Below are 12,107 nucleotides of genomic sequence, written 5' to 3' on the forward strand. Positions count from 1 at the left end.
TGGTAATCTTATCTCTTTTTCCTACTCTATTTGGTTAATGCAGGAAATATGGTAAAGAAAGGAAAATAAACCTAAAAAATAGTCTAAAGAATCATTGGATGAGAAGCACATAAATGACTCCCCATTATCGGAAGATGCACCATGTGTACCAGATCCTGACCCAGTTGCTCCAGCGGACACCATTGTTTCCCAGATGAGAGCTCCACAACCCACTGAAAGTAGTACACAATCTACCAAAATCAGGACATCTGGAGCAGCACGAGGCATTTCAATTGAATTGTAGTTCCAGTTGGAGACGAACGACACAAACTGCAGTCCTACATAGGTATGCTGACAAGGACAATGGTGCCAATTGACATTCCGACTTGGCCAAAGGTTGACCCTGAATTGAAAGAGAGAATATGGAATACTCTTGAGGTACGTCAGTTACAATCACAATTGACATTAATCTCGTGGTTTTATTTAGAAAAATTTATACTATCTGAACTTGTTAAATTTGTGCTTCAGCATACTTTGGAACTGATTCCTCAAAGTTGGAAGAGGATTCTACAGTCAACACGCGTAAAATGGAGAAATTTTAAGGCTAAATTGACAGCGGAACATGTGATGCCTTATGTTGGACAAAAGAAGAAGCTACAGAAGCCACCAAAGCAATATGCTTTTGTCGGCAAGAAAGCGTGGAGACGATTTATTGCAGTTAAAGTCACAGAAGATTGGGAGGTATGTATTACTTTTTTATAATTTTTTTTTAATTTAGGACAATATTTTTTTTGGTTTTTTTGGAGTAGATTTAATTGTAAAAATTATAGTAATTAACAAGATTTATTTGTATACAAGAAGAGAATAAAAAACATAGTGAAAAAGTGGGATAACAGAAATATCCACACCGAGTGTCAAGAAAAGGATACGTCGGACTGGAATAAGAAGAAGTAAGAGTCGAATCATTTTTCTTGTAGTATTCACATTTTTATTTTTATGAATGTGTCTTATTTTTTTTGTAGATACGCTCGGGGAGGTTGGAGCCTGATGAAAGGACAGATAGAGCATATATCTGAAAAAATGCCCGTATGATAAATGATGGGACTCTTGACCGATAACTGGCAGAAAAAATTTAACAAATTATAAGACTTATTATAATTTTTTGCTTCTTTAATTTTCCAAATCATACCTAATTACTCTGATGGTTTTAACAGGATTCCTTGCTCGAAAAGTAAAGAAATGGTGAATTCAAGCCGGATGGAACTAATGATGTACTCACCACTGTATTGGAAACTCCCGAGCATTCGAGAAGGGTTCGTGGGGTTTGAAACTTCATACCTCCAACATTGTACTTTGATTTACAAAAAAAGTCAAGAAATCACATTACCAAAGAGCAGTTTCATAATCTTGAGTTGCAAATTGCTGAACTGAAAGCTTTGGTTGCTGGGGGCAATCTACGTTCACTAATATCTGAAAAAGCAAGATGCCCTGGGGTGAAAGAACAAGAACAAGAACAAGAACAAAAGAATAGAAGGAAAATTGCAAAAGATTTGATGGAAGATGAATTGATGACCGATGAGGATAAAAAAAGTGTAGATTTTGTTGTTATTATTCATCCTCCTGGTCCACCGGGACAAAAGGTATACAATTACATTGTATATATGATTCATTTCTATCATAATATTGCATGTTATTAAATTGTTTGAGTCGGTAATGTCTATTTTGATTTATAATTATAATCTATAGCATCCTCAAAAAATGAAATTGTAGTGGAGAGCATTGATAACAAGGTAGCTTTTGGTGTGCTTTTGGTGTTGTTTTTGATGAGGGATATGGAATGAGTAGATTGGTTCATGGAGTGCCTCTAGGACCATGATTTGTTCATTTTGGGGTGGACGGAAGCATCGAGGACGAGGCTTTGGTGCCTGTTCCTTTGGTTGGTGAGATGGAAAAACCGTCGAGCAAGCCATTGGTTCTCATTTAGAATGGCCCAAAGACTTGATCATATACTCCTACAGTGCTGGTTCTGAGGCATATAAATTTAATTACAAACCAAGTGTCATTATTTTTAGGAGGTTGTACAAATTTGCACTAAAGTAAATAATACCGTTTATATGCTAAAATATTTATTTACATAAAAAGAAAATTGCATAGAATGTGAGTGAGGTACAGAGAATGCATAATGTATTTAATTCTTGAAGCCAAAGGACAATGTGCCTCCTCGCTTTAGGTTGTTGTACAAATTTGCATCGACGGTGATGAATAACTATATATTTACTTCATGGGAACGTACTTGAATTACTAGAGTTTAAAATTATTGGGCAGTCTGCTATATCAACATACATGGCGTAAGGTTCTTTTTATACATTTTTAGAATCTGGTCTCATTTTGATATAGTAATGATCTATTTAAACAAAATGTAATTTTTTTTAGGTATTTGTATTCAGTATTTTGAGATATGCCGAGTAGAGATTTATCAGCGATATTTGCTTTTTCTTCATCTGTCCACATACAAGCTGAATGATGAATTTAATGAATATGTTGTGCAAAGGCTGAAAGATGAAGTTCTTCGGATGAACTTTATGCCTTATAACTACAAGTACGTCTATTTTTACGCGTCCAATTTTAAAATATTGTATGTACTTGATTGGTCATATAGTTGTTGGTAAATTAATTATAGTATATGTAAAATTGTCAGATATGTAATTTAAATGCTCACTTTAATTTATTTATAATGAAAACAGTTTACATTAGATTCTGGTCGTGTTTTGGGAATCATAAATTTTCATCCTTAATCGATTGCCTCATCATCCTCATCCCCAAGATCATGAAAATGCTTTAATGCGGTAATTTTTTACTTCAATTTATAATTATATATAGAATGTAATCGGTAATTTTTGGATTTGACACTGTATTTTATAATTATAACATTTACTGAGCAGTGAGATCTTATAATGCTCAGGAAGGACGGGTAAACAAGAATCCCAAAGGTAAAAACCTTGTTGTTCGTATTTAGTTATTACAATGTTAAAAACATTGAGGACCAAAGGTAAAAACCTTGTTGTGCGTATTTAGTTATTACAATGTTAAAAACATTGAGGACTAGGAGATGAAGCTACTAGACAAGGTACATTTTTTTTACCTTTCTCAATTCTTTGAATATTACTTTTCAGTTGGTTAAAGAATGACATAGGTTTATTCTGTTCTAATGGGCCTCCAAGAGTCGAAGGTCTTATACAGAGGAGGACCATGATGTCATTCGCTATGAGATGCTTGATTATATCAAATCCATCATGTAGCTGTTGGCGACTCTAGCTTGGTGACTCTAGCTTGGCGACTGGTACTTATATTACAATTTGAAAAACATCTTTATTTTGGTTGCATGTATTCGGATTGTAACTAGTAATTAGAAAAGATTATGGTTGTCTAATAGTTCAAGTTTGGTGGTTCAGATTTGAAACTATGTAGCCAGTACTATGTTGGGATGATAATTTTGATATTAGGAGATTGGGATGTTAATTTGGACGTTTGGGGATTGTAATGTTAATTTAGATGTTTGGAAGGATATGATAGTTTGACAAATATTGGAAGCTAAATTTGGTTGTTAATTCGCAATTGCTTGTTTTTCTGGCAATTTTTTGGCATATGTGTTTTTAAATTTTGCCTTGATAAAACAGGTGATCATACATTATTTTATACAAAGCAACTGATTTTAAAACAAAGCCATTTATCATCGTTTTTTTACATAAAACTGATGTTACATAAACATCCGTTACAAAATAAAAAAATGATGTATGTCAAAGCTTAATACATCAGTTTTAGTTGAATATTGACATTAGTAAAACCAATGTTAAATATTATAGCAAAAAAATCTTAAAATATAAAATTGATGTTATTAAACTTTATAGACATCAGTTAGTCACCAATAGACATCGGTTTCCAATAAAGAACCGATGTCAAACGTTATGTTCACATCAGTTTTAGATGAAAACTGTTGTTACTGGTATTAGTAACATCTGTTTAATGGTTAAATGGAAAGATTTTTCTTAGCTCACATATATTTAAATTGATAAAAATATCATATTATGATGATATATGAAGATTATATGCATGAGAAATTTAATATCAAGTTACAAAAATAGGTTTTAAATAAAGAACTTATGTTATATGTCATATTTAACATCAATTTAAAACCTATGTTAAATTGGGGGTCTTTAACATCACCCACGAAGACATCAGATTTTTTCATTGATAGACGTTGGTTTTTAGCTCATGTCTATTGACACTTTTCTAGTAGTGATAATCATAAAAATGTAGAGTTCGATAAATAAATAGACTAGTACAAGTTCTGATCATAAATAACAAAGCCAAGAAGGGCTAATAAAAACTCTAAGGAGCATAGGTGCCATCGGCATCTATGTCGTCACCTCCTTCGCTCTCATCAGAAGTCTCTGCAGTAGTGATCTCACTTGAAGAAGAGCCGACATCATCCTCTGGGGTCGAGAAAAGGACTCAGGGGGAGGAAAAAGCTGGTCTTGAGGGATATCTTCTGAGATGACTACGCGGGTAGGGAACCTCTGTAGTAAGGTCTCGTCATCGGGGCATATGTAAGCCGCTGGGTTAACATCAGGACAAGCCTCGTTCATGATCCCGAGGGCCGTGTCCCAGCCAGTCTTGAAAAATCCAGTGAACGCCGTTTTGTCCCAAACCTCTCATGGACTGAGCAACCTCATCCGTGTCCAAGTAAGCATCAATGATTCCGTCCTTCTCAGCCTTCTGAGTAACTAGCTCAGCATTGGCCTCCCCCAACTCTTCCTTTTTGCGCTTCATTTTCTTCTCCAGTGCAACATACTTTCTCTGTTGCCTCCTGAGGGTGTTATCTACATTATCTGAAGCTTTCTTCAAGGACTCGGCTTGTCTCAAGGCGATAACATAGCCATAAGAACAAAAGAATGTTACAATTATATAAAAAAGAGTTAAAAGAAGAGGACCCTTACCGAGGCATGGGCTCTGAAAATGAAGGTATATATGCAGGCCCATGGCTTCTGGGATGCAGTGGTACCTAAAGATCCAAAGACACCAATCGATGACAAGATGGATAAAATCGCTATGGCAGCTATTTATCAAAGTATTCCCGAAGATATTCTCCTTTCACTGGCTGAGAAAGAAACTACGAAAGAAGTTTGGGAGGCAATTAAAGTAATGTGTCAGGGTGCGGAACATGTGAAGAATGAAAAGATAAAAACGCTCAAGGCTGAATTCGAGTCACTAAGCATGAAGGACTTAGATTCTCTCGATGATTTCTGTTAGAAGATCACAGGCATAGTGACAAACATTCGTGCACTTGGAAGGCAGTAGCTGAAGCTTATGTCGTGAAGAAAATTATAAGAGCAATACCCCCGAAGTTCTTGCAGATTGTGTCCACCATTGAATAGTTTGGAGATCTGGATACAATGACAATAGAGGAGGCTGTCGGTTCCTTGAAAGCACATGAGGAAAGGCTTTGAGGACAGGGCGACAATACTTGGAGTCAGTTGCTTCTCATTGAAGAGGAATTATTGAAGAAGGAGAAGGAGGAGATCAAGTTATTGCTCACTAGAGATGAGTGGATCAGGCGATCAAATAGAGTTAGAACATAACAAAGGTTTCGAGGACGAGAATATAATCGAGGAACACGTGGCAGGAGCCACGTAAGGTGTTTCAATTGCCACATTCTCGGACATTTTGCTGCAGATTGTAGGAAATCGTGACGTGATAAAGAAAGTAAGGAGGAGGCTAACATTGTTGAAATTCCAGATGAACCAGCATTGCTTTTAACAGAATGCGAAGGCAAAGGAGAGAATATGATGTTATTGAACAAAGAGAAGGTGACACTTAAACTAGTTCAAGATGGAGAAGGAAAAAGAATAGAATCAAACCTATGGTATTTGGATAACGGGGCCAACAACCATATGACTGGGGAACGAAAAAAATTCAGGGATTTGGATGAACGAATAACAGGGCAAGTGAAGTTTGGAGACAGATCATTGGTCCACATAAAAGGGTGAGGCTCTATAGGAATCAAGTGCAAAATGGGAGAACAATGAGTCTTGAAAGAGGTATATTATAGTCCCTCACTCTGTAGCAATATAATTAGCATTCGCTAGTTATCGAAAGAAGGAAATAAAATCAAAATTAGTTGTGACTATATGTGGGTACGTGATAATTGCGGAAATCTTCTTATAAAAGTAAAGAGGTCTATGAATAGGTTGTATAAAATTATTCCTGAAACCTGTGAACCACGGTGTCTGTTGTCTAAGACGGATGAAGATTCTTGGCTGTGGCATTCCCGATTGGGTCATGTCAACTTTAGGGCGATGATGCTAATGGATTCAAATAAAATGGCGCATGGTTTGCCAAAGTTGTCTCACCCGAAAGATGTATGCACAAATTGCATTATGACAAAGCAGATCAGGAAAAGCTTTCCATCTAAATTTTTTTTTGCTGCAAAGAAATCTCTAGAATTGGTTCATGGAGATTTGTGTGGTCCTTTGTCACCACCCACTAAAGCAGGTAACAAATATATATTCCTTTTGGTTGATGATTATAGCAGGGTCATGTGGGCATATCTCTTGAAAAGCAAGGATGAAGCACTTCAAACATTTAAGAACTTCAGAGCTCAAATCGAGGATGGTCCAGAAAAATGAATTAGAACTTTCAGGATGGATCATGGTGGCGAGTTTTGCTCGAAAAAATTCACAGACTTCTACAACGAAGTTGGCATTAAGAGGCATTTCACAGCGCCTTACTCGCCACAACAAAATGGTGTTATGGAATGGAGAAATAGAACCATGATCGAGATGGCTCGAAGTATATTGAAACAAATGCACCTGCCAAGTACTTTTTGGGGTGAAGCTGTCCGACATACGATTTACATATTAAATCATCTACCCACACGTGCTGTTTCTGGAATGACTCTATTTGAAGCTTGGTTTGAGAAAAAACCAACTATTAGTCATATACGTGTCTTTGGCTGGCTAGCATACATGAGATTGCCAAGTGGTTCCATAAAAAAACTTGAAGATTGAAGCAAGCCAGTCATTCATCTTGGGAAGGAGCCTGGAACAAAGGCTTATAGGCTATATGATCCCATTAACAAATCAGTTCATATCAGTAGATATGTTATTTTCGAAGAAAGAAAGTACTGGAACTGTGATGAAAATGAGGAAGTTGCAAAAGAACATACGAAGATATTTACTATTTTTGGAGCACGGTGTTATGATGAAGGAGGGAATGCATCAGAACAGGACTCTAATGTCTTTTATGATACAGAGATTGATAGTGACATAAACTTTAATTCGATGAATACTGAGCCTATGCGTACAATGAGTTCTTCCATTTCAGTTACAGATTCTGAAACGAGTAGTGAGCCTAGAAACTACAGAAGTCTCAGTGACATCTATGCTAATACTGAGGTGGTTGAACTCGAAGATGATGAGTTACTGCTTATGGGTGTTGATGAACCCATGAATTATGGACAAGCTGTGAAGGATCGTAACTGGAGGGATGCAATGCAAAGGGAAATTGATATAGTTGAGAATAACGAAACCTGGAAGCTTACAGAACTGCCACCTGGGCAGATCGGTTTGAAATGAATATATAAAATAAAGAGAGATGCAAACGGGAAAATTCAGAAGTATCAGGCAAGAATTGTTGCCAAAGGGTACGTCCAAAAACAAGGTGTGGACTACGAAGAAATCTTCACACCTGTCACACGTTTTAAAACTATAAGGTTACTCCGTGCTCTCGCTGCCAAACATACCTGGGAAGTTCACCATCTTGATGTCAAAATGGCTTTTCTAAACGGTGATATTTAGGAAGAAGTTTATGTGTCTCAGCCTGATGGGTTTTTTCAGAAAGGAAAGGAAAACTTGGTGTACAGGCTTCTAAAAGCTTTATATGGCTTAAGGCAGGCACCCGAGCCTGGTACGAGAAGTTAAATAAATGCCTTGAAGAACTGGGGTTCGAAAGATGTCCTCACGAGCATGCTGTCTACACCAACAAAGCTGAAGGATAAATTCTTATTATTGGAGTTTACGTCGATGATTTACTCTTAACAGGTACAAGTCTTACTGTTATCAACAAGTTTAAGGACCAAATGAATAGAAGATTTGAGTTGAGTGATCTTGGAAAGCTCTCATACTACTTGGGAATGGAGGTAAAATAGAGTGTTGGGTGCATTGAGATTAGACAAATGGCGTATGCTAAAAAAATACTGGAGAAAGCCGGACTAGGCGATTGCAATCCAGTCAAATATCCTATGAACCCCAAGGAAAGCATTGGCAGAGACGAGGGTGGTCAGCCTATAGACACAACTCAATTCAAGAGCTTAGTTGGGGGGTTAAGATACCAGGTTCATACAAGACCAGATATCACGTTCTCTATGGGAATAATAAGCAGGTTCATGGAGAAGCCTACATCAGTACTTCTTAATGCTGCTAAAAGGATTTTGCGTTACATCAGGGGTACTATAAATTTTGGTCTAGTTTACACGAAGAACAGTGGGAATAATGTGGTGACTGGATATTCAGATAGTGACTTAGCAGGACAAATTGAAGATCCGAAAAGTACAGGGGGAATGGTTTTTTACTTGAATGCAAGTCTAATAACCTGGGTTTCTCAAAAACAAAGATGTGTTGCATTATCTTCTTACGAGGCCGAGTTTATGGCCGCCACTGCTGTAGCTTGCCAAGCTATTTGGTTGCGAAAACTTCTTACTCTGATTACTGGAGAAAGCATGGGTCCAGTGGTATTATATATTGACAACAAATCTGCAATTGACTTGGCTAAAAGTCCGGTATTTCACGGACGTAGTAAGCATATAGACATTCATTATCATTTTATCCGTGAATGTGTTAAGAAAGGTGAAATCATTGTCAAACACGTTAGTATAGACAAGCAACAAGCTGATATCTTAACTAAAGCATTTCCGGTGATCAAGTTCGAAAAAATGCGCTGACTTCTTGGTGTCAAAGAGCTGGCTGAACAAGTTTAGATTACGGGAGAATTTTGTTGATTCTTTTAATCTAAACTTGTATTTATTTTGTTTTTCTATATTTTGTTTTCATGCGTTTAGACTCTGTCTACAGGTGTGAAGTAGTTGCTTGCTTTTAGGATAGTTGCTTGCTTTTAGGAGATCAGAAGAACAATGTTCAGTAGTGGAGACTTGTTAGGAGTTCAGTTATTTTCCCTAGTTTGTAGCTTGCTTTCTCTGTATACTTTAAATATCTCTTCTGCAGTTCTAATAAAAACTACGCTATTTGATAACACATCTTTTGTTTTTTCTCAATTTTCATAACAAACAAAAAGTATAACCAACAATCTTTACTGACTATAAAATGGTTTCTGCTTTCAGAGGGAATAAGAGCAATAGGAGATCCCAATGCAATAAGGGAATAAGTTGCCATCACTTGCACTTGAAAGTAATACGGATGATATGTGGTTAGTTAAGATAAATGGCCCAAGGGGTCTCTTACCATTATCCAGTTTCGTTGTTTGGTAAACGTTGAGCTATTTGGTAATTTATAAAGTAGTAGAACTTCATCTTGCTGAAAATTTGAAAGTAGACCTTTGTGCACCATTAATGGGTTTTAGAATTTTTACGTTCCTGTATTTTTTGGGTTGTGTGCCTTTATAGGTTTTATTGAGTAGTGTGCCTGTATAGGTTTTATCCCCGAATGCGATTTTAAACTTTTATATCTTCTGCCATATTCTTGGTATGAATTTTTATTACATATTTTTTGACATCATTACTCTTAATTGCATAATTTTTAGGGAGGCGTGCTTATGTACATATTTGAGATTTATACATAAGCTCAATTTAATTAAGTTAATATATATTAAATTTAGGTAAAAGATATTTGTTGCCGTGAATAAATCATTAGCAAAGAGAAAACAATTCTTTCCAAACTATAAATAAATACAACTAGGAATTTATTTTTTAAAAAAATGAAAAAATATATATTTAAAATAGTGCACAAAAAATATCTATTGCATATGTTTTTTTTAGTTGCATTTATATATATCCACAAAATATAATTTAGTAACCAGTGACATTGCCATTTGTAATTGTTTACTTAATTTAAGTATGTATAGTTTCTTTGTTGTTCCCTTTATTATAAACTAATTACCTAATTTTGAATGACACCTTATGCCATCCTCATGTTTGGGAATCTAGGAAACATATATATATATATTTTTACTCAATCATCTATAAGTTTTTTTTAGTCAATGAAACTAATTTTGAATGGCATGTATTGATGTTTTTTTCTTGAGAAACAATGTTGGTTGCAAGTAGCCTAAAAATCTAAAATATCATATCACTTCTCACAAAATATTTAAGTGGGATTACCAATCCAACGAAAACTTATCAATAGTAGCATAATGTTACCTGGCCCGCTTACTTTGGTAAATAGTAGATATTTCATAACTTATCTAGGAATAAAAGGAAAAGATAAGGTGACAGAACAAGCCAACATACGAATATCCCTAATAAAACAAAAATTTACCAATAAATGGTGTATGTTATTAAGGAATATGAGGAAAACAAGATGGCTAAAATTGCTTCCCGTGGCTAGGTGACAGGCGTTTAGGAAGCTCAAATATGATAAAATCATCCATCACAACAAAAATTTCACCTTAAGAGCTGTGGGGGATCCCAATACAATGAATGTATATTGAGGAGGGGTGTAGCAGGCCGAAGCAAGGATTCTATCTCATACCTGATAATTTTTGACCAAAAGTAATAGCACACACATGACAATGAAAAAAATTCTCATCTTTCAAATGCAACAAGTTGTGTTCATAAGCGTTCTTAAAAACCAATAGCTTGAAATTTTGATAGAAATGAAATTATTATATGGTATAACCATAAGGAATGCGATCGCACTAGCCTTGTCGGAATAAGGGCCCAAAAATATGATTTTATTATTTATATTTGTATACAAGTATAAGCATATGTAAGATTCTTATGTTCTTTGTATGCTTATAAATTTTGACATCTCTCCACTTTCATTATTCACTACAAGAAACAGCCACTTTACCAACCGCCAAATCAGTCATTATGGGGCCAAATTCGATCGGTATTCATCGGTAATGAACGAAACCAAAATGGTCGGATTATCTTTAGTCGCTATTTACTTTTTTGGTCGAATTTTATATTGACCGATCTGGACTACGGCCACGTGTCGGTACCATCTAACGTGGTTTGGCTCATGACATGATATATCAGTGCAACGTGATTGTGAGGCCCATGGACACGTGGTCGGAGTTAAATGATTTGGAGCAAGTTCAACGGACGGTCAAATGGTTCTGATTTTTACCTTTATCGACCACTTAACAAATGGTGTAGCTCGGTGTAGCTGGTCGGAATAGTGTGGCCTGGATACAACGTCGGCAAGAAGTAAAACAATCTTGACCGTGGTCGACCGTCTTTGTCCTTCGGTTGTAATTGTGTTAATCCCGAATGATGTTTTTGTGCGGTCAGTTTTTATCATTTTTTGCATCGGTCGGAATAAACCGTTTCAAAAAAGCCCCGTTTCTTTTAGTGATTGTCAGTTAATGTGAGAGAAAAGTTTGAAAAATTTTGAGGTCTTAACGTTCTTCGTATCTCACTTAAAATAGATCGAAATAGATAAGATTCACCAATAATATTATTTTTATGTTTTATTTACAATTGTTGTTAAGCTTAGTTTTCTTGTTTTGCATTCTATTATGGTTTGTATATATACTTGAGTTTATGTTGGGCAAGAATATACGAATAGACATGTTTATGACCCAATTGCGCCAACTTAGATATTCTTTCATGGCGTTTATATAGTGTTTTATAAATGACATGCATACAGTGTTTTATACATGAACTTATGATGTTACCGGCGAATAAGTTTATAATTTTCAAAACTCAATTACCATCACAATACTATCACAAAATACCTGGAAGACTGTTGCCCCTCCCCCGATCTCCTTGACACGTCGACACTTGGGGGTGTCTCTAACCTCATCCGTCGCCTATTTTAGGTGTGTTTTTTCAGTTATTTCCATTGTTGTTTTTCAGAACATACATAAATTACAAGTTATTTATGATTTATACT

General features: G+C 35.8%; 1 protein-coding gene across 1 annotated transcript; it reads left to right on the forward strand.

Annotated features, from left to right (window-relative positions):
• The first annotated feature begins 8,212 nt into the window (after nucleotides 1–8,212).
• Nucleotides 8,213–8,977, forward strand: LOC141661249 (secreted RxLR effector protein 161-like). Its single transcript, XM_074468234.1, has one exon. The coding sequence runs from the start codon at nucleotides 8,213–8,215 to the stop codon at nucleotides 8,975–8,977; it is 765 nt and encodes a 254-aa protein (XP_074324335.1).
• Nucleotides 8,978–12,107: the final 3,130 nt, after the last annotated feature.

This window comes from Apium graveolens, chromosome 5 (assembly GCF_009905375.1).
Source record: "Apium graveolens cultivar Ventura chromosome 5, ASM990537v1, whole genome shotgun sequence".
NCBI classification, from domain to species: Eukaryota; Viridiplantae; Streptophyta; class Magnoliopsida; order Apiales; family Apiaceae; genus Apium; species Apium graveolens.

Excerpts from the sequence above, each read along its gene's own strand:
- LOC141661249 (XM_074468234.1), top strand. The coding sequence starts at position 8,213 with ATGGCGTATGCTAAAAAAATACTGGAGAAAGCCGGACTAGGCGATTGC.